Raw genomic sequence first — 24033 nt, 5'->3', positions numbered from 1 at the left:
CAGTGCCGATCATTTCACATTAATAGTAGTTTCACATGGGTGCGGACATACCGCATTGCCAACTACATCATCAGTGGTTGCTGATTGGCTTCTATGACAGCTGGGAACCTGAAGTAGCTCCTATGGATGCCAATTAACACTAACGATGGTGTCACGCACGGGGGTGTGGGAGAGTCTCTTGGGGCTAAACACAGTGGACTCTCTGGACCACCGCGGGGGATGATGGTACTAGCCGCAACCCGGCAGCGGAGTCTAAGTGGACCCTTGGTCTTCGCCAGAGCCCGCCGCAAAGCAAGATGGTCTCGCTGCAGCAGGGCGCCACCAGGTCGCTCCACGGGTGCGACTAGGCCCATGGTGGCAGCCAAGGGGTAGGCAGGACCACAGGAAGGCAGGACAACGGGAAGGCAGGACCACGGAAAGGCAGGACCACGGAAAGGCAGGACCACGGGAAGGTAGGACCACGGAAAGGCAGGACCTTGGGAAGGCAGGACCTTGGGAAGGCAGGACCTTGGGAAGGCAGGACCTTGGGATGGTATCCCCCCCTCTTTAGAGCCCCTCTTCTCTTCTTCTTCAGCCTCCTCCTCTTCTTTCTCCACTTCCTCCGATTCTTCTTGGTGATGCGACAACTAAGGAGGAGAGCGGGAACATAGAAGACAGGACAAACCACGTGGGACGACACTGGGGACATCCTGGGCAGGCATGGAAGCCAGACTTGAGGTTGTTCAAACCTGGACTGTTTTTTTTCCAGAAACGTGGTATATGTATATATCCGGCCATGTCCGGATCACCACTAACCCACAGGGGGGTAGCCCAGGTCAGGGCTTCTCCAGAGAGCAAAGAGAAAACAAACGCCAGCTTAGAGCGTTCAGTTTAACGTAGTCCAGGGAGTATCATCATCTCCAGCGGTGGTCCAGGGAGTCCACTGTGTTTAGCCCCAAAAGACTCTCCCACACCCCCGTGCGTGAGAGTAAGATCCAGCCATGGACTCCGCCATGGTCATGTATCCTGCTAAAGCCATGGACAGTGCTAAGGACTCTTGGATTGAAGGGAAGTAACAACATTTTACAGCGAAATGGAGAGGAGTTGGTAAATTGTCAAAATAGGGGGCCACATGATGGGCCATGATGAGGGGTAGAGTAAGGGGGGCAGTAATAAGTGGGGGCCACAAGAAAGGTTAGAGGGGTGTTAGAGGAAAGCGTTACCTTCAGACACCACATTACATGACTGATCCCTGATGTATTTGAGATACCTTCAGCCACTTACAGCGACCTAGAAATACTGATAGCGCAATATATGCTGCGAGCGAATCCACGGAGAACGTTATTGTGTCCCCTGCAGGAATTATAGCTGTCACTGGCTTTCCAGGAAGCAGAAATGATCAAAGTGAAGTCAAGGGGAGAACATTTAACAACTAGACAGGAAAGGACACACATAAGGGCAATGTCATAAAGGGGATCCCTGCCTCACATACATATTATATGATGTAAGGAATTGTATCTTGATTGTCTCCATTAGATTGTCTGTGATAGGGGCAGAAACATATTACCAATGCAGTAATGTAGAGATAACATAGTATTATGGATACAGATATAAGTCTGCAAGTGCAAAGAGGGCGGGCCTTATAAGCCTGCGGACAGCTAGGTTGTATCAAACATGGCTAAAGGGGTGGCTATGAGCAGTGATTCCATGAGAGAGATGGGAATCACCCTATAGATTGTATCGCCCTATAGACACCGGGATCTCCATGAACGGCTCGTCCTGTGCACCATTAATTTCTATGGGACATTATACAGGTCAAACCGATTCCCCAAAAGTGGTAAGTAGTACAAAGTAGCACAAAATTATCCATTTTTTTTGCGACCCCATAGACTTCTATTGCCCTCCGTGATCTGCCTCCGTGAAAAAAATAGGACTTGCTTCAGAATTTTTTGCACGGATCAGTGAAAATACAAGCCAGTGTGAAAACACCCATAGAAATCAAAGGCTTTGTGAGGCATCCGTGGAACTCACTGAACCCCGGATGTGAAAAACAACGCCAACGTGAAAGAGCCCTTAGTGTGGGCTCACTTTCCGGTATGCCACATCTTAATAAAAAATGGCGAATCATATAAGCTTACTCAGAATAAGGCTGCATTCACACTGCCGCAAGGGGGACGTATATACAGCCGACGCATATATGGCCGATATACGTCCCCCATAGACGGCAATGGGCGCGTGGCGCCCTATGGGAGCAGTACAGTGCAGCACACGTGCGGCACCGTACCGATCCGTACCCCGTGAAAAAATAGGACATGTCCTATTTTTTCACGGCATATGGCGCCGTGCGCCATGTATCCCTATGGAGAGGGGCAGGCGTGAGCAGCGCTCATCCCCCCTCCTCCTCTCCCCGGGCGCTGCTGTGTGCCCGCCGTGCTACGGTACAGCGGGCAACGGTCGTGTGAATCCAGCCTTAGAAGGATAAGACTAAGGAATAAATCTGGATCCTGGGCACTGTACATCCGGCCCTCTAACTATTTCTTTTTTTTTTTTTTTAAACAATTTTTATTGAATTTTCATACCATAACAAAGGTATTAACATACAAAATACACGACCCAAAGGGCCACATTTCGTTATTTACAAATGAGCAGCAAACGGTGTTCAGCCGGGGTGTACAGTTCACAGTTTTCTTGCTGATTGGTGTTGCTCATTTGTTCCAGTCCCAGAGGGGGACCCCTTCAAGTCATGGACAAGGGGGCCAGTGAGACTGTAAGAGCTAGAGTAACATGTCCTTCTTTAGCCCAAGGGCCAAAGAATTACTTTGTTATTAACCTAAACCAGTGATGGCGAACCTTTCAGAGACCGAGTGCCCAAACTACAACAAAGACCCGCTTATTTATCGCAAAGTGCCAACACAGAAATGTAATTTGTGATTTATACTCCCTTCTCTGTCACAGTTTTCATTGATACCAGCCCCTGAGGACACCAATAAAGCAGAAAATAGTCCCAGGTTGAGCTGTCACTTTAAAATACCTCTGTGCACAGCAAGTCCCGGGCTGTCTGGGACTGCAGGAAGATACCTGGAGTCATCTCTGGTGATGGCCTGAGTGCCCACAGAAAGGGCTCTGAGTGCCACCTCTGGCACCAGTGCCATAGGTTAGCCATCACTGACCTAAACCATAACTTAATTAGACAGTTAACAGTTCCAAACACTTAAGTAAGGCCTAAAAAGAAAAGAAAACAAAGACATTTCCATGCTGTACCTTATTCTTGATAATATGGACTTTGTGTCCACTTGTCCCATTGGAGTTGGAATATTTTTATTTTGTTTGTTTGGGTAGCTATAGCCTTTTCATATCCACAAATCCTATTCACTTGAGCGGTCACCTCTCCTAGTTCTGGGCATACTGCTTCCTTCCAATGTCTTGTAAGTACCATTTTGGTGGCGAGTAAGATGTGGGCCGCTATTGTCCTATCGCTAGCTGGGGTTTCCTTCAAGTCCCTCTATTTCTGACCGGCCCTCGTGAGATCCTTGAAAATTTGAGCTCCCCTCCCTATCATTAAATAATGACGCAGTTATGTCCTCCATATTTTAACTGGCAGAGTAAACTGATATCAAAGATTACCACTCTCGCCTCATGTCAGTGTCCCAGGGGCCCTGATCCTCATCCACCCTCGGGAAACCGCTCCATCATCAGCCAGTTTTAAAAAACAAAAGACACTCCCATTTCCCTCCGCCCCTTCTAACTATGTTTCACCGACCGTGGCATTTCTTGCGCCTGCGCGGTCAGCTTGTTGTAGCAGACATACCCAGAACAAGTGGAGCCGGCCATCTACTCTCTGCTTTGATCTGTGCATGCGCCCCACTAAGCTAGGGGTTGCTATTCGGTGAGGAGTTTGCGTGCAACCCAGTGCCTCACTGCCTAGCAGCCCCTAGCGTGTGCGGCACATGCGCAGATACCACGCAAATACTACTTTTTAAAGGAAATCTACGCACTAACTAAAAATGGCCCAAAAACGGCCTAAAACCGCCATGTGTGTCACCACCCTAACACAGGACCCCACCCAGCAGAAGTCCATAAACTGCCATTAAATTTAAAGGGCACCTACCACCACGAATCTACCTATAAAGGTAGATCGGGTGGTAGGTGGATGTATGGGACGTGAGGATAGCCCTTTTTAGAGCTAATCCTCACGTCCCCGCTAGCCTAGCATAAACTTTATTGCCCTAATATGTTAATTTAATTAAGCGGCTACTGGGGCGTGGAGTAGCCGGACACGAGGCTACGCGGCGCGGCTACTCCACGCCCCAGTAGCTGCTTTCCCCCGCCTACCCTGTGATCTTCGGCGCGCAGCTCCTGGCAGCTGCACGCCCTCGTCTGAGAAGCCGGAGTTCTGCGCATGCGCAGTAACTCCGGCCAAGATGCGCGATCTCGGGAACGAGGCCGGAGTTACTGCGCATGCGCAGAACTCCGGCTTCTCGGACGAGGGCGCGCAGCTGCCAGGAGCTGCGCGCCGAAGATCACAGGGTAGGCGGGGGAAAGCAGCTACTGGGGCGTGGAGTAGCCGCGCCGTGTAGCCTCGTGTCCGGCTACTCCACGCCCCGGTAGCCGCTTAATTAAATTAACATATTAGGGCAATAAAGTTTATGCTAGGCTAGCGGGGACGTGAGGATTAGCTCTAAAAAGGGCTATCCTCACGTCCCATACATCCACCTACCACCCGATCTACCTTTATAGGTAGATTCGTGGTGGTAGGTTCCCTTTAAAGGGAAAAAAACACTCCTAGTTTTTCTTTTCCTCTTCCCTAATTCCAAGGACCTTCCTCCTCTCTGTGACAAATGTATACTCAGAAAAAAAACCCCACCATAATAATAAAGGCTTGAGGGACCGCCGCCACCTTCTGAGGATCGTCGCTCCCCGTGACGTCATCGGGGAGCGGCGATCCATCGCCATAGTAGCCTCGGGTCCTCGGAAGACCCGAGGCTACTTTGGGTTAACCCATGCATTACAATGTGTTACAGTAGTATGGCAGTATATGATAGGATCGTACAGACAACCTAGGGTTAAGGTACCCTAGGGAGTATGAAAATAGTAAAAATAAAAAAAAGTTAAAAAAAAAAATTATAATAAAAAAACCTAAAAACTCAAATCACCCCCCTTTCCCTAGAACTGATATATATATATATATATATATATATATATATAAATAAACAGTAAAAATCATAAACACATTAGGTATCGCCGTGTCCGAATATGCCTGATCTATCAAAATATAATAAAGTTTTTTCACTGCGTTTAACCCCGTAACGGATAATTGCTGGCCTCCCCCTAGTTTGTTCAGGTCCGGCCTTCTCTGCCCCACTAGTCCTAGATTTTTCTAAGACCAGACAACCCCTTAAAAGGCGCACTGGGTGCTCTGTCTGCGTTAAAAGAAGCAATGGGAAAGCACCAACTCTTCCACCCACTGTGGTTATAATCCAGCTACTGAAAAAACTGACTATTTAAATTTTAACCCCTTAATGACTTGAGCCATTTTGCACCTTCCTGACACGGACCATTTTATGTGTCACTATAAGGTTATCCAGGTTATTTCTAAAAATTTGAGCGATATGTTTTGCATTAATTTGTGAAAAAAATTGATATTTGGCAAAATTATTTGATTTTCTGCACATGCTCTGTAAGCTACAGTCGGGTTTTGTCTGGAGGTATGGCACAGTGTGCAGAGACATTGTGCAGCCCCAGGGCACTCGTTGGACCCTGAAGCTGCATCTGAGGTTCAAAGCCCCCGTTAAGTGACATACGGGAGGAGAGGGGGGTCGGATGTACATTGGAAGCCCCTAACATGCTGCGTCATGCTTCACTGCGGCGTGTAAGGGGTAAACCCCGTGATAGGAGGAATAGGAGAAGCTACTCCCAAGCGGAGGCGGTGCCAGAAGCCGGACGTAATAGTACTGCACAGGTTAGAAAGCTACCTTGGCCCGTGCAGTACTATTATGTCCTGCATCGGGTAGGGGTTAAAATGGGACTGAAAATGGGACGTGTGGCATCACCTATAGGCGTTTTTGGACCGTTTTTAAGCATGCGTTTTTGACCGTTTACCATGCGTTTGGCTGCTTACAACCTGTTTATCTATTAAGATAATTGGGAAAGACGGTCAAAAACTGATGTGTTTTCAAAAAAGCATGCGTTTTTAAACGGACTGAAAACGATGTGAAAATGCACTAACTAAAAACGGCCCCAAAACAGCCTAAAAACGCCACATGTGTCTTCACCCTAAGGGTGATGCCACACATGGCGTTTTTGGACCGTTTTTAAGCCTGCGTTTTCAGTCCGTTAAAAAATGTATGCGTTTTAAACAGTTTTTGGCCGTTTACCATGTGTTTGGCTGCTTACAACTGGTTTATCTATTAAGATAATTGGGGAAAATGGACAAAAACTGTCAAAAACGGACGCGTTTTCAAATGGACTTAAAATGCACGCTTAAAAACTGACTAAAAACACCATGTGTGGCATCACCCTCAAAACGCCATGAGTGGCACCACCCGTTTTTGGCCCGCTTTTAAGCAGAAACAAGAAACACATCCGTTTTTTTGAAAACGCATCAGTTTTTGATCGGTTTAATTGAGATAATTGGGAAAACTGGTCAAAAACGGATGAGTTTTCAAAAAACGCACGTGTTTTTTAACAGACTGCTTAAAAAAGGGGCCAAAAACGGGTCACGTGTGACCGAAGGCTAAGGGTGATGCAAACGCAGACAAAGCCGCACCCACCGGGGTGGGCTGCAGCCCAGTCACATCAGCGTTTCTATGGAAATGCCTGCGATCGGGAATGAGCCACCAGTGTTTTGAAACGCATTACAACAGCTGAGGAGAGGTGATTTGCCTACATTTGCCTTACATTTACATTTGTTAACACAGTGTTAACAAAACGCATGTGTCAACACGTTGTTAATGCATGCGTTATCATCGCGTTTACAAAGTTTTGTAAACGGAAATGTTAACAGTTATGTAATTGGGCAAATCACCTCTCCTCAGCTGTTGTAATGCGTTTCAAACACAATGAAAAGGAAGGTCAAAACGCAACGTGTGAACGCGCCCTCAGGGTGATGCCACATGTGACATTAACACATGTATTTCCAAACGCATCACAACAGCAGAAAAGAGGATATTTGCCTAATTACATTGCTGTCAACATTGCGTTTACAAAATGCATATGTTAACGTGATGTCAACACATATGTTAAAGGGTGCAGACAAAAAACGGAAGCAAAACCAAAACTGTATCAACTGACATGCAGTGTGAATCTGCTATTCCACAGATCTGTACAGACGCACGGGATGGTCACTATCTGTCTTTGATACAAAGTCTTATTATCATCTAATGTAACACACTAATAGTGTGCAGCAAATCAGCCAAGTGTGAACATGTAGAAGGAAGTCACTAATGTCTCTCCTAGCCGCCAGCTTGTCACTATATCACCTGTCCCCAGTTATCAGAGATACAGCCGGGAGCAGGGTGCTGGGTGCTGGGTGCTGGGTGCTGGGTGACGGGTGACTGCTTCCTGGGGGAGGGGAGACTGCAGCAGGAAGTGTCACAAGGAGGAAGAGCTCTGCATGCTCTGCAGGTACTGATAGTATATATAGAGTATATAGAAGAGCTCTGCATGCACTGCAGGTACTGATAGTATATATAGAGTATATAGAAGAGCTCTGCATGCACTGCAGGTACTGATAGTATATATAGAGTATATAGAAGAGCTGTATATACACTGCAGGTACTGATAGTATATATAGAGTATATAGAAGAGCTCTGCATGCACTGCAGGTACTGATAGTATATATAGAGTATATAGAAGAGCTGTATATACACTGCAGGTACTGATAGTATATATAGAGTATATAGAAGAGCTCTGCATGCACTGCAGGTACTGATAGTATATATAGAGTATATAGAAGAGCTGTATATACACTGCAGGTACTGATAGTATATATAGAGTATATAGAAGAGCTCTGCATGCACTGCAGGTACTGATAGTATATATAGAGTATATAGAAGAGCTCTGCATGCACTGCAGGTACTGATAGTATATATAGAGTATATAGAAGAGCTGTATATACACTGCAGGTACTGATAGTATTTAGAGTATATAGAAGAGCTGTATATACACTGCAGATACTGATAGTATATAGAAGAGCTGTATATACACTGCAGGTACTGGTAGTATATAGAGTATATAGAAGAGCTGTGTATACACTGCAGGTACTGATAGTATATAGAGTATATAGAAGAGCTGTATATACACTGCAGGTACTGGTAGTATATAGAGTATATAGAAGAGCTGTATATACACTGCAGGTACTGGTAGTATATAGAGTATATAGAAGAGCTGTGTATACACTGCAGGTACTGATAGTATATAGAGTATATAGAAGAGCTGTGTATACACTGCAGGTACTGATAGTATATAGAGTATATAGAAGAGCTGTGTATACACTGCAGGTACTGATAGTATATAGAGTATATACAGTAGAAGAGCTGTGTATACACTGCAGGTACTGATGGTATATAGAGTATATAGAAGAGCTGTATATACACTGCAGGTACTGGTAGTATATAGAGTATATAGAAGAGCTGTATATACACTGCAGGTACTGGTAGTATATAGAGTATATAGAAGAGCTGTATATACACTGCAGGTACTGGTAGTATATAGAGTATATAGAAGAGCTGTATATACACTGCAGGTACTGGTAGTATATAGAGTATATAGAAGAGCTGTGTATACACTGCAGGTACTGATAGTATATATAGAGTATATAGAAGCGCTGTGTATACACTGCAGGTACTGATAGTATATAGAGTATATAGAAGAGCTGTATATACACTGCAGGTACTGGTAGTATATAGAGTATATAGAAGAGCTGTGTATACACTGCAGGTACTGATAGTATATAGAGTATATAGAAGAGCTGTGTATACACTGCAGGTACTGATAGTATATAGAGTATATAGAAGAGCTGTATATACACTGCAAGTACTGATAGTATATACAGTATATAGAAGAGCCGTGCAGACACTGCAGTTACTGATAGTATATAGAATAGCTGTGTATACACTGCAAGTACTGATAGCATATAGAGTATATAGAAGATCTGTGTATACACTGAAGATACTAATCGTATATACAATAAATAGAAGATCTCTGCATACAAGTACTGCCATCTACTTGTACTTGGAGCTTCAGGCTGTTGATGCATAGATAGAGAGGAGATGTGCAGTATATATGTACAGATACATAGTATATGGATCACTGCAGGGTATAAAGTATAAATCAGTGTGTATATATATACATACATGTGTATATTGTACTCAGAGGTGATGTGTCACTAACAGACATGTGTATATATGATACATGTTTGGATTAATATACATTTTGTGTATATGGACTGATCTGTATGTGATGTGTCTGTATAGGGGTCTCTGATTTGTCCTGTCTGCATGGGCATGAGAACGACACTGAGCTGCAGCTTCAAGGTCACCAGATGCCATGTGGATCATCTGGCATCGCGGTCTGTCAGTGTTATATGGAGGAGGATGCCAGGGATATGTCATGTAGTGTAATTATACATGGAGGACCCCCAGCCTTCTCAAAGGGTTCTATAATTGCGTATGCGAAATATGAATCTGTCATTACAATGTCGCTTGTGATAAAGATGGCACATCTGGCTTAAAATCAGATTTTCATGGTCAAAATTTGGCATATTTTTTTGACTTGACAACAGTCTACCCTTTTTGTAAAATGTCTAGCCTTTTTTTTTGGTGCAAACCTATAGTAAGTTTGTCAAGGACGCCTCCGCTAGGAATAATACAGAGGTTATTTTCAGTGGCCTCTGAGTTGAAGATGTTGGGCTCCATACTGTGTAGCCGTGGTGGCACCTACGTATGTTACGACATCGTACTGTGATCAAGTCAGTAATAATGAATAACATGGTAAACATTAGGGGCCTAGTCTAACATAAAGCCTGTCTCTGTTGACCTTGATGACGAATCAAAGAGCAGATTTCATTTCATATTTTGCGGTTTAAAAATGTAAGCTGGACTGTGATTGGCGGTTATGGGCAACTGGGGCAGGCATTCATTTTTCCTTGTCAAAACTAAGTTAAACACGAGTAAATATTCCTCACTTTCACAGTTAAATCAGTGTAAGCCTATTGTCATAAAATGACAATGACAAATTGTCATGGAATTGTAGAGTATAGTATTGTATGGTGCCCCTGCTTGGTGTTGCAGCTCATTCACTTAGGGTGGTCTCACACGTACCACTAGGCTTCAGCCTGATTGCATGTGCGGTTCTATGGAAACGGATGCGATCGGTAACCAGAACCCGGTATCTTGGATTGTTCAAATGCAAAACACAGGGTTCTGGTTACCAATCATATCAGTTTCCATAGAAACGCATATGCAATCGGGCCTAGGCCTACCGTCTGTGCGCTTACGCTGCGTTTGTAAACGTAGTGCTAACGGTTCATGTGACCACATTCTCAAAGGAACTCCAGGAGCAGGACTTCAGGTTCTAGCAATATAAAGCACCCTGCAGTATTCAATTAATAAGCTTTGACTGGAGTGTTCCTTTAAGACCTTATGCACACAAACTTTGAACACACTTTGGCTAGCTCACTGCTCATAGCCTTCTATAAGTGGCACACGGCATGCACAGAACTCCAGCTTCACCTGGTGGATGAAATTGAAAAAGGCTACTGGGCCGGGGAGTTGCTGTAGCTCTCACTCCACTGCACGGCTACTTCACGCCCCAGTAGCCTCTAAAGAAAAGTTCTGGGCCACTAAAAAAGGACAGGAACCTAGAAATGGATCTACCTTATTAGGGTGGTGGCACATGTGCCATTTTGGCTGCATTTGCAAACGCAGACCAAGCCGCACCCACCAGGGCGCCCACGGTCCAATCGCATGTGCATTTCTATGGAAATGCCTCCGATCGGGAACGAACCGCTGGTGTTTTGCATTAAATTAACGTAAAACACCAGCGGCCCGTTCCCGATCTCAGTCGTTACCATAGGAACGCCGATGCGATCGGGCCGCGGCACGTGTGCCACCACCCTAAGGGACAACATCGCTACATTTATGAGAAATTATCTTCACACAGGAACATTTTTTTTAATGACATCCAATTGAAGAAATATTAACATATGGAAAATGCATTAAATTAAATGTGAATGCCCAGATGGGAACACCCCTTTAAGTTCACTGCACACATGCTGTAGGTCCAGCAAGTGAAGCTGGGATATAACACACCAACTTCACTGAAGTAATCTATGGTGCTCTGGTCACTTTTACCCCTCGGGACTAATTACCCTTTCAGTACAGGGCAATAGTTGGAGACCATACTGGACCAGTACAGTGGACCTCTTTGTTGTACTGAATTAACATTGTTGCCATCATATTGATGTCAGATTTTATGAAACCCCTTTAAGTCTGTAACATTGTTAGATTTTTGCTGTCTGAAAGATATTAATCATTGATGATGAGTCCTTGAACATTCTGAAAACGTGAGCAAAGTTTTTCTTTTATTGCACCAGTCTGCCCCAGATACAAGAGAAGAAAGGTAACTACCGGGTCCTAATGCTGGTTTACTTGTAATACGGGCACAACTCTGCCAGTCCTGACCTTAGATTATGCACTGACCACGTAACTACCTGAGCATTTGGTGCAGCTCGCCAGAGTCTCTCCAGAGACTACTCAACGAGGTAAAGACGCTGCCCTGCAGCAAAATCCTAAAGAGTTTTTAAAGGGTGAAAATTAGGGTATCATTTAGACAACTTCATTAAGCTTGAGCTTTTAGAGGCGCAGTAGGACCTTACCCACTGTGTTACATAGAATAATTTAAGTGAACCTGTCACTGCTATATGGTACACAATACCACTCGCAGGTCTCTATGGACCAGTGGTTTAGTGTCCAAAATCATCCTAAACCACTCATCCCCCGGCGTATACTCATTGAAGCCAAGGTGAACTACTCTGGCTTCAAAGAACCACAAGAGTCGGAAGATGCAGACCCACTGGTTATATGGTTTTGTTTTTTATTGTGGGCAATATGGGACACTAAACCTCTGGTCCATTGGGGTGTTTTGTGTTCCAAATTGTCCCCTCTTATATGGCACCTTCCCAAATACCCAATAAGAACATAAAGTCCTTACAGAGCAGACCTGGCCGACTGCAGGCAATAAACGTTGGCTCAGTTGGTTGACTGTGTAGGAGCTATTGATACCATAGTTGACTATAATTGATATTATAATGGATTGTTATAGGTCCTAACCCTAAGGGTGATGGCACACATGGCGTTTTGAACGCGTTTTTGGCCTGTTTTTAAGTAGTCCGTCAGAAAAAACACATGCTTTACAAAACAAATGCGTTTTTTGAAAACGCATGCATTTTTGACCAGTTTGAATTAAGATAATTGGTCAAACCTGTCAAAAACGGACTGTCAAAAAGATTGTCTTCACATCTGCACTGTAATTATGGATCCGGGTATTAGGTGTAAAACAAATATGTAACATCAAGGTATTGGTATATGTGACACAAGGGAATGCAAATTATAAAAGGTTGTAAAGCGGGTGATGATTTTACGTATAGATTAGGTCTTGGTTGGAGGAAGAGATGGAAATCAAAAGAATATCCCCTAAAATTATGCAAAAATATCATCAAAGTTTCTTCCTGTTTATGGATTACAGATCTTATGCCGTCATTCACATTCTGTAGGTTACAAAGAGGTAGAAACAAGTAACAGAAGCAGGATCAGACTACGCAAGGTTTTGTTTGTAGTCTGTCACCATAGAGACACAACTGTCTGCATGGGAGCTACGGAAAAACAGTAGAAGTTTTCTAACGTGGCCCTTTAATCCGCTCTCTGCCTTCATTGGTTATGCTGTGAGAAGCTCAGTAAGAAGTGATTATTGAATAGAGGATTTAATGATCTTTCCAGGAATTCATTGCTCCGGGTGATGAGTTCTGTTATTCATTCTGCTTTTCGCGGTTACATTGATGCAAATTATTTCTGTGCAATTAACGTGTAGCGGCGGTTTTATTGTAGCAATGATGTAGCGCCGTAATCTATCCACTGTTAATTATGTGTCCTCCCTGATAGCATTGCATGGGACACGGCGGGGGTGACATTCATCGCATGGTCGGTTATTAGTAATTGCTTTATACTTTATGTTGGCAGGAATGGCCCTGGCTGGAGTCCGGGTTCTGGAGCTGGCCGGTCTGGCCCCGGCCCCATTCTGTGGGATGATACTCGCTGATTTCGGGGCCAAAGTCATCCGGGTGGATAAAGCCAATACTATGTACACAAGTGACACTATGGCGAGAGGGAAAAGATCTATAGCTTTAAATCTCAAGAGCCCAGAAGGGATCGGAGTTCTAAAGACGTTGTGTAAAAAGTCTGATGTCCTTATAGAGCCTTTCCGGCACGGTAAGTGATCACAGTGATACAGGTATTTAATAGATATAAAAAACTCATTAGTGCCCCCCGGTTTAGGATCCCTCACCCTGTAGGACCCATTGTTACATACGGGGTAATTTATCAGAAGTGTCTGAGAGAAGAACTGTTCTAGATGCCCGTTTGAACCAATCAGAGTTCAGCTTTTATTTTCCAACTGCTGTTTATAAAATTAAAGCTGAGCTGTGATTGGTTTCCATTGACAACTAGAACAGTTTCATCTCAGACACTTCTGATAAATCTCCCAGAATATAGAATGGTCATCCTATGGAATTCAAGCCGATCCCATGCGTTTCTCTGGAAACGCATGTGCGTTCGGGCCGAGGACCTCCCCCTGTGTGCTAGCGTTGCGTTATGAACGGACGTCTAGCGGTACGTGTGACCGCGGCCTTAGGGTGGGGTCACACGTCGCGTTTACTGCATGCTTTTAAAAACGCATTGCTACAGCTGACGGGAGATTTGCCTCATTAAACAGCTGTTAACACTTGCATTTACAAAACACATGTGTTAACAAATGCATGTGTTAACCGCAATGTTAACACATGTGTCAACAATGTGTTAACAGTTGCGCTTTTTAAACGCAAGTGTTAACAGCTGTTTAATTAGACAAATCTCCCTTCAGCTGTAACAATGCGGTTTTAAACGCGACTTGTGACCGCACCGTTAGAGTACATGTACCACTTCTTACAAATTGGGTTGTCTCATGTGGACAATGTTTTAGGGAGCGTTCACACGTTCAGTTTTTTCAGATGTAGTTTTTGATGTCCAAACCAGGAGTGGAGTGAAAAAAAGAGGAGGAGCAGCGGCTCCTGGTATGTGCTCACTCATTATGATCCATACCTGCTTTTGGCTTTGAAAACTGCATCTGAAAAATTGAACGTGTAAATGCATGTTTAAGGGGATTGCCATTTTTCTTGTAAATGAAAGAAAATCTAGGAATAAATTTGTATTCTACACCTGTGAGCTAAACAGCGTGGACTCCAGACTGATACACTTTAACAAACCAGCAGAGAGATCTGTGCAGCTTCTGCTGGTGTGTTTAGCTCACAGAGCATTGTCTAGACTGGATACAATTGTCTTCACTTCTCAGCTGAGAGCAGGGCTAGCTATGTAAAGGGTCACTGCCTCTTAATGGAGACAATTGTATCCAGTCTAGACAATGCTCTGTGAGCTAAACACATCGGCAGCAGCTGTACAGATCTCTCTGCTGGTTTGGTACACTTGTATCCAGCTATGTACTGGGTTACTGCCTTTGAATGGAAACAGGAGGGTTCTCATTCATTGACAGCCAGCAGAGATCTGCAAAATGGAAGAAAACATGAAATCTATTACAAAGTTGTAGTCATTTTGTTATTGATGCTAGGATTAAGCATCCATTTAAGAAATGTATGACCTATGACCTCCCAATGGAGGTAGATTACAGGATGGATAATTACTGTAAATGTGCTCTGGTTCACAGGTGTGATGGAGAATCTGGGCCTCGGACCTGAGGTGATACTGAAGGAAAACCCACAGCTCATATATGCACGGCTGACTGGATTTGGACAGTCAGGGAAATATGCAAAGGCCGCAGGTCATGACATCAATTATGTCTCTATCTCAGGTATGAATATAACCAGGGGCTGACCTAGAAATCATTGGAACCCAGAATACAGCCAGGCTCAACCTTTGAGACCATTGTATTCACTGTGCAAAAAAAATGGGCGGAGTTAGCAGGACTCCTACTGTCAATCACTGTGTGTGGGCGGAGTAATAAGGACTCTCCCTGTCAATCACTATGTGGTCGGAGTAATTGGGACCATCATCTTTTGTGTGGATGGGGTAATCAGGACTCTCACTGTCTCTCCTAGGAGTCCTGTCAGTATTTGCTGTGTTTTATACTATAAATTTATGCTTCAAATCATATAATAATCCTATATAATCATATTTCCTTGAGCTCAATTTCTCTCCCCCCTCTCAGAACCAGCAGCAGATGTCCTCTGACAGGTTCCCTTTAAATCATTAACCCTTCCACGGCTGCGTGAACATGAAGCTTATACATTTCTCAGCTCCTATATGAAAGAATAACGATTTCCTATTGTATTTCCTGTGTTATTCTGATAAAATTGAGTCTAAAAGGTCGTATAAAGGACACGATATTACTGAATACATTATATGCTATTAATGGACGGTGATTATTATGAACTCGCACATGCATTATGAATACTAATGGAATGTATAGAAAATCTATACGCTTCAGTCCGGACTGTTATGAATGTTCATGCTCGGACGGGTGCAAGGAATAAAGCAGGTTTAAAAGAGAGAAGAAACCTCGGTGACAACCAGAAAGGTCACAACTCCCCCCCCTCCCTCCAATCCCCCATCCAGTGAGCACTTCATAACCCCCTTTACACAGAATCAATGCTGTGCCTGCAACATTTCAGTGAGAGCCTGACTTTAACATAGATCATGCCCATTTGACCCTTCAGATGCCATGGTCCTTAGCAGCCACGGCATCTATGGGGTTCATACTCACTTCTGACAATGCACTCCCAACTCTCATCTCATGGCCTGATCTTAGTAGGAAGTCAATGGATAGAGCATACATGATGACAGGTAACTGCCCAACTATGGGGACACCCATTAATCTTAGTGATGGGGTCCTTTACCCCCCTCTGAATAGAGTTACTGGGCTCGAGCACTGTCTATTAGATTGGGCAGGGCCATAGAGAATGAATGAAACAACGTGGTCATACTCATCCATATTAGGGACCCCAATTCTTGTGATTATTAGGGGTTCCCAATGGTCCCGTCCATGTTATTCTCAATATTACTGGATGACATAATGATCATCACACGTCTTCTCTATAATAAGTTTCATGAGTTTAATACAAAATGGATTATTGCTATAAATTACATTTTCTCACTTTTTCCAGGATTGTTGTCCAGACTTGGAAAACACGACGAGAACCCAACTTTCCCTTTAAACCTTCTCGCTGACTTTGCCGGGGGCAGCTACATCTGTGCGCTGGGAATCGTCATGTCTCTTTTTGAACGTACAAGATCGGGGCAGGGGCAGGTCATCGATTCCAGTATGGTAAATATACTCCAAACCCAGGAAAGTAACTTATGGGACCTCCTGCACTGGGGGAAATGGGCCCCTCTCTTACTACTTTGATGTATAGATTCATATTCTAGGATTGTAGCTTCTCCAAGTGCACTGGGGGGGGGGGGGGGGGGGGTGTCCTCACACTGCTGTGCTCTGTGCTCTCTCCAGACAATGTTAGCTATTGTCCCTGGAGAGATGTGTAATCATACCTGTGTGTGTGTGTTGTTAGTAGCAGCAGAACTGTGACATATGGATTTATACTCCATGATTGTAACTTCTGCAAATGTGCTGTGGGCATGTCCTCACACTGCTGTGCTCTCTGCAGACATTGTTAGGTGTTCTCCCTGTAGAGATATGTAATCATACCATTGTGTATGTTGTTGTATGTATGTAGCAGGTCGGTGAAAGGGGGATTTATATACTGGGAGTGTAGCTCTGTGGGTGTGTCCTCGTACTTCTTCGTTTTGGGCTTTCTGCATTTGATCTACTCGACAGTAAAACGCAGAATTCCAGTTACCTACTAGATCACTAACTCAAAGCAGGGAAGGGCATGTGTAGCAGTTTAATGCAGAGAGCAAAGGGTACAACAGTTTTGAGTAGCTGGAAATGTGCTGTGGACATGTCCCTGTAGAGATATGTAATCATATCATTGTGTATGTTGTTAGTAGCAGCAGGAAGGTGAAAAGTGGATTTATATACTGGGATTGTAGCTGGACTTAAAGCACTGTGGGCGTGTCCTCACACTGCTGCGCTTTTTAGCTTTCTGCATTTGATCTACTCGACAGTAAAAAGCAGAATTCCAGTTACATGCTAGAGCACTCATTCAAAGCAGGGAAGGGCATGTGTAGCACTTGAAAGCAGAGAGCTAAGAGCACAGCAGTGTGAGGACACGCCCCCAGAGCTACCAAAGGATTAGGTGGGCGCTTTCTATATGCAAGGAATACTGAATGACTTCATCATAACCCATATACTACTGAAGTTACATGCATAGTAGACATTATTTTGTCCCATTGCTCTTCTAATCCTTTAATATTATAGATCTAAGGGCACATTTTGTACGTGAAGTTGTAAACTCTTTCAGCTCTGCTACATCTGTTATTAAAGAAGCAGCTCATCTTATAGAATAATAATGGCTAATGAACAGGGTTTCCCATGTGGTGACTCGGGGAGGTGAGGGCTGGATGTAGTCTTGGGGATTCTGCAGCCTGCGCTGGGATTATACCGTATGTATTGTTTTGTGCACTATAGTGCGGTATACAGTGATCATTATAACCCGTACAAGCAGACAGCACTAATCACACCCCGCATTGAGACCTGCTGCAGAGAAATGCCTTAAAATCAATAGTGGAGCAGCTACTCTACCACGAGAGGCGTCTCGGAGGACAACTCTTCTCATCATAGTCAATAACCTACTCCATGCGGTTGTTGTCAGGACATATTATACGGGTAATTGATTTGCTCCATGAGTGACGCTGCTTGCCTCCGGATCTCTTCCTGCGCCTCATCCCGTGTCACTTAGACATGTAGAATAGAGATGTTTGTTGCGTTGTTCACATTTAAGCGCGTTGTATTCGTGGTTGTTTATGGTACTACAAGTAAATTATGGTATTGATTGAAAGAGTTTGGTCCGTTCCATAAGCGTATCCAGCTCTGCTACATCTGTAGAAAGTATAGATTTTGGCTTAGATGAAAAACTCAATGGGGCAGATTTACTTACCTGGGCCAGTCGCGATCCAGCGGCGTGTTCTCCGACGCTGATTCGGGTCCGGCCGGGATTCACAAAGGTCCGTACGCCAATATCCACTTGGTGTTGCTGCTGCGCCAAGGTCCGCTGGAGTTCACCGGAGTTCACCTTCTATTTCTTGGTGCAGGTAAGTGCGTGTCAAGCGGCACTTTTTTTAAAAATTTAAATACTGCGTTTTTTCCGAATCCGTCGGGTTTTCCGAGGGCCGCGCCCCCCTGATTTCTGTCTCATGCATGCCGCAAATCAGAAAATTTCGGGAAACCCGATGGAAAAAAAGCGATTCGGGCCCTTAGTAATGACCACCAATGTTTTTCAAAAGAAATATAAAACTTCTTCTTGATTTTGCTTATCTCCAAGCCCCAGTGTATTTGGCTCTGCTACATCTGTGCGTAAAATCCCTAAAATTAATTGCAATTTTTTTTGCAAACCACTAAGGGTGATGCCACACATGGCGTTTTGAAACCGTTTTTGGTCCGTTTTTAAGCAATCCGTTAAAAAAACGCATCCGTTTTTGACAGGTTTTCCGAATTTGCGCAATAAAAACGGACAAAAACAAATGCGCTTTCAAAAAACGGACTGTTTTTTAACGGACTGCTTAAAAACGGACCAAAAACGGTTTCAAAACGCCATGTGGGGCATCACCCTAAGAATTGCAATTATTTACGTACCATTCATGCCAAGTTGGCTTTTTTTGGCGTGAAGAAGGCGCATCTGGGAGCACAGTGCGCACTCACTATAGCCTGCGGCCAGAGAGGACCTGGCATAGAATTGTAGGACGTTGCAGCCGGCTGCTGGAGCTTCCTGATGTATCCTGCGCAGCAGAGGGGCGGGGCTTACATCATAAGATAAATGTCTCCCAATGAATGATAGAGGGACAGAGGTCACCTCTAAGGACAATTAACAAGGACATTACTGATACCTTCTAATTATCCACTTTATGTCAAACTATAATTATCATTATGATGAAGGGAACCCGTCACCAGGAATTATTTTTTTTTTTAAAAAGTAAAGGGCATTCAGCGCTCATTTCTCTTCAAATCAATTTCCTTTGTTCCGATATAAAAGGCGTACAGCCAATACGAAGTATAGATTTGTATCATATCACGTTGGCTTGTATACCGCAATAAAGGAAATTGACTTGAAGAGATCCCGCAGTGAGTGCTGAATGCTCTTTTTCAGGTGTTTCCGAAGGCTTTGGATTCCGAATTTTGTGCACCACAAGAGACTGTGGGTGCAGTCAAACGACGTGTTTAACTCATGCGTTTTGAAACCATGTAGTACAGGACATGTAGTACAGGTAGAGGGCAGTACAGGACATGTAGTACAGGTAGAGGGCAGTATAGTACATGTAGTACAGGTAGAGGGCAGTACAGGACATGTAGTACAGGTAGAGGGCAGTACAGTACATGTAGTACAGGTAGAGGGCAGTACAGGACATGTAGTACAGGTAGAGGGCAGTACAGGACATGTAGTACAGGTAGAGGGCAGTACAGTACATGTAGTACAGGTAGAGGGCAGTACAGTACATGTAGTACAGGTAGAGGGCAGTACAGGACATGTAGTACAGGTAGGGGGCAGTACAGGACATGTAGTACAGGTAGAGAGCAGTACAGGACATGTAGTACAGGTAGAGAGCAGTACAGTACATGCAGTACAGGTACAGGGCAGTACAGTACATGTAGTACAGGTAGAGGGCAGTATAGTACATGTAGTACAGGTAGAGGGCAGTATAGTACATGTAGTACAGGGAGAGGGCAGTACAGTACATGTAGTACAGGCAGAGGACAGTACAGGACATGTAGTACAGGTAGAGGGCAGTGCAGTACATGTAGTACAGGTAGAGGGCAGTACAGGACATGTAGTACAGGTACAGGGCAGTACAGTACATGTAGTACGGGTAGAGGGCAGTACAGGACATGTAGTACAGGTAGAGGACAGTACAGTACATGTAGTACGGGTATGGGGCAGTACAGTACATGTAGTACGGGTAGGGGGCAGTACAGGACATGTAGTACAGGTAGAGAGCAGTACAGTACATGTAGTATAGGTAGAGGGGAGTACAGGACATGTAGTACAGGTAGAGGGCAGTACATCACATGTAGTACAGGTAGAGGGCAGTACAGTACATACAGTACAGGTACAGGGCAGTACAGTACATGTAGTACAGGTATGGGGCAGTACAGGACATGTAGTACAGGTAGAGGGCAGTACAGGACATGTAGTACAGGTAGAGGGCAGTGCAGTACATGTAGTATAGGTAGTGGGCAGTACAGGACATGCAGTACAGGTACAGGGCAGTACAGTACATGTAGTACGGGTACGGGGCAGTACAGTACATGTAGTACGGGTAGAGGGCAGTACAGTACATGTAGTACAGGTAGAGGGCAGTACAGTACATGTAGTACAGGTAGAGGGCAGTACAGGACATGCAGTACAGGTAGAGGGCAGTACAGTACATGTAGTACGGGTATGGGGCAGTACAGTACATGTAGTACAGGTAGAGGGCAGTACATCACATGTAGTACAGGTAGAGGGCAGTACATCACATGTAGTACAGGTAGAGGGCAGTACAGTACATGTAGTACAGGTAGAGAGCAGTACATCACATGTAGTACAGGTAGAGGGCAGTACAGAACATGTAGTACAGGTAGAGGGCAGTACAGTACATGTAGTACAGGTAGAGAGCAGTACAGGACATGTAGTACAGGTAGAGGGCAGTACATGTAGTACAGGTAGAGAGCAGTACAGGACATGTAGTGCAGGTAGAGGGCAGTACAGTACATGCAGTACAGGTAGAGAGCAGTACAGGACATGTAGTGCAGGTAGAGGGCAGTACAGTACATGCAGTACATGTAGAGGGCAGTACGGGACATGTAGTACAGGTAGAGAGCAGTACAGGACATGTAGTGCAGGTAGAGGGCAGTACAGTACATGCAGTACAGGTAGAGAGCAGTACAGGACATGTAGTACAGGTAGAGGGCCATACAGTACATGTAGTACAGATAGAGGGCAGTACAGGACATGTAGTACAGGTTTAGAGCAGTACAGGACATGTAGTACAGGTAGAGGGCAGTACAGTACATGTAGTACAGATAGAGGGCAGTACAGGACATGTAGTACAGGTAGAGAGCAGTGTAGTAGTAAGTCAGTAAGTAGTAAAGCATTTCTTGGTGGACAATCTATTGTTACTTTGTTTGAGTCCATAATTTTACAATCTACAAGTTAATTATTTTAAAAACAAACCTCATTATCACAGCTCAGGATCGGGGATCGATCTTACATTTAGAGATGTGCGCCCTTGGTAATTCATACAGTTTTACACAATGCATGTGCTGCGTGAGAGCAGAGGACGAGCGCTCATTAATTATACATTACACACCGTTACTGCTCATTAGTAAATTTACAAGATTTTGTCAATCAACCAATTACACAGAGAACTTATGTGTAGAGGTAACAGTGTGAAGTAGTTCTCTTCCTATACACACCATAAGCCTTCATAAGGTCCGGAGCACCCAGGACACGGCCGTACACTACATGTATGAATGTCAGAGAGCAAGGAGATCTCTGCGCAAATTATTGATGGAATTTACTGATGAGTAGTTGCAATGTGCAATGTATTACAGGAGGAGGACTTTACATTGTATATTGTTAAAGGCAATCTACCATCAGAATCCATCATGATAAACCAGGAACATTACTCATAGATCCAGGCCCCTTGACTGTGGTAATATCCTTATATCTGTTATTCATGGCCTCCCTCCTGCTAAAATCAACTTTTACAATTATGCTAATGAGAGGCATTGCCAGTGCCCTCTTATGCACTAGCTTCACTGTCTTCTCCTTCCCTCTGCTCCCTCAGCACTTCCCCCCTTCCTACTACTCTTACACAGAGGCAGGAAGTTTTCCCCACAGTGTAACAGCCTGTGAAGCTGCAGCAGAGAGGGGCTCTGCTAATGCCTGCCAGAGCCCTTCTTGCTCCTAAGCACAATTTTAAGACTCCACAGTCCTTTACACAACTCACTAATTGTCTGTTGAGGCGGCACCCAGTCTTCTTGAAGGACTTCCCCCTATTGGGGTACAGCGTTTAGTAGCCTTTACACAGTGACTATGGTGATCCCATAGGTTTTCAATAGAATTCAGGTCTGGAGAAAGTGCAGGCTTCTCCCTGTGAGGTCGCTAATGATGAAACCTCCATGAGCTGGCACCTTGTTGTAATTGAAGATGAGATTAGGCCTGTGCTTTTCACGCAGAGGCACAATGACGGGATTAATAATGTTATACAAGTAGGAGGGGCTTGTCATTGGACCATTCACGAAGTGTAGGGCAGTTCTGTTTTGCCCTGATACCTGCCAGCAATGTCAAACCACCAAAGGCTTATCTGATAACAACCATTGGCTGATGCACAGCGCTCTCTTTGATGTCTCCAACATAGTTGGTGGCCATTATTTCTGCTCAGGGTGAATCACAACTTTCATCAGTGAACATCAATGGTCCCTCATCCTTGACACCTGTACCTGGTGGTGAGGTCAAGTACTTTGCAGGTCCATGATGAAGTAAACAGTTTCCGATGGCTTGACGTGACATTTGGGTTCCTCTCATCTCCCTTAAAGTTCCTGGTCGTGTGGCCTTCATCATCCGGATTCCACAAGGACATTGTCCACAGTGAAGCTTTCAGCAATGAAACCATAGGCCATAGATCGTCCACTTCTCTGCCTTTCTGTAACTCTTCCAGTCTCTCTATATTTCTGGTACAAACTACTGATGATTCTCTGTGACTTTCTAAGTCCAGGAGTTACTTCTATCTGAGAACCTCCTACATCCGCTCCATCAAGAGTGGGTTTACCCGCCATAACACAGCGCATCCCTCAGAGCCTTCCCTATTTCCCATAACATGCGGTGTCTAGAGAAGGTTTGAGTTTCTTCTTGAGCGTCTCGTTCCGGCGCATCCTATGTACAGTATGAGGAGGTCATTCTCATCAAGGGTTTTTTTCTTGTGTTGGAATTTCTACACAGAAAACGTGCATGGCTGCTTAACAAAAACATCAATGGTGGCTGAGAAGTAAATTGTCTTGTATACAGAGGAGGAGTAACTTCACAGATCTTGTGTGCGACTCATGGTGACCAGAATATATATCTTGTTTTCTGGCCACCCTTACCTCCTCCAACCACCACAGAAGAGTGGTGGCGCTCTAAATCCTCAGCTTTTCAGAAAACCATATGGTGACCCATTGTTGGACCAACCATGCTGCTTCCATAAATAGCCAGTGACCAATATATTGTATTTCGATGGCAAAGACTACACTGATAGAACATTGGGGCAGATTTACTTACCCGGTCCATTCGCGATCCAGCGGCACCTTCTGTGCGGTGGATTTGGGTCTTCCGGCGATTCACTAAGGCAGTTCCTCTGACGTCCACCAGGTGTCGCTGCTGCGCTGAAGTCCGCTAAGGTCCGCCGGAGTTCACGATCCTATTCCTGGCGAAGGTAAGCGCGTGTCCAGTGACATTTTTTTTTTTTTAATGCGGCTGTTTCTCCGAATCCGTCGGGTGTTTGTTCGGCCACGCCCCCTGATTTCCATCCCGTGCATGCCGGTGCTGATGCGACACAATCCGATCGCGTGCGCCGAAATCCCGGGGCAATTCAGGGAAAATCCATGCAAAACGGAAAAATTCGGGTAACACGTCGGGAAAACGCGAATCGCGCCCTTAGT

The 24033-nt window shown here is 44.6% G+C and overlaps 1 protein-coding gene across 6 annotated transcripts in view; it reads left to right on the top strand.

Moving 5' to 3' along the window:
• The first annotated feature begins 3381 nt into the window (after positions 1–3381).
• Positions 3382–24033, top strand: part of AMACR (alpha-methylacyl-CoA racemase) — a 30197-nt gene continuing 9545 nt past the window's right edge. The window contains exons 1-4 of one of the 6 annotated variants that reach the window (XM_072134531.1): positions 3382–3404; positions 13215–13463; positions 14950–15093; positions 16406–16566. In XM_072134531.1, coding sequence (XP_071990632.1) covers positions 13217–13463; positions 14950–15093; positions 16406–16566 — 552 coding nt within the window. In that variant the 5' untranslated portion in view covers positions 3382–3404; positions 13215–13216. Of the gene's footprint in view, positions 3405–7512; positions 7603–8021; positions 8053–10113; positions 10148–11716; positions 11741–13214; positions 13464–14949; positions 15094–16405; positions 16567–24033 lie in introns of those variants that run through there. The other 5 variants (XM_072134513.1, XM_072134504.1, XM_072134498.1 and 2 more) reach the window with 5 other exon arrangements.

Source organism: Engystomops pustulosus, chromosome 1 (assembly GCF_040894005.1).
Source record: "Engystomops pustulosus chromosome 1, aEngPut4.maternal, whole genome shotgun sequence".
Taxonomy (NCBI): Eukaryota; Metazoa; Chordata; class Amphibia; order Anura; family Leptodactylidae; genus Engystomops; species Engystomops pustulosus.
This window is presented reverse-complemented; position numbering and strand designations above follow the sequence as displayed.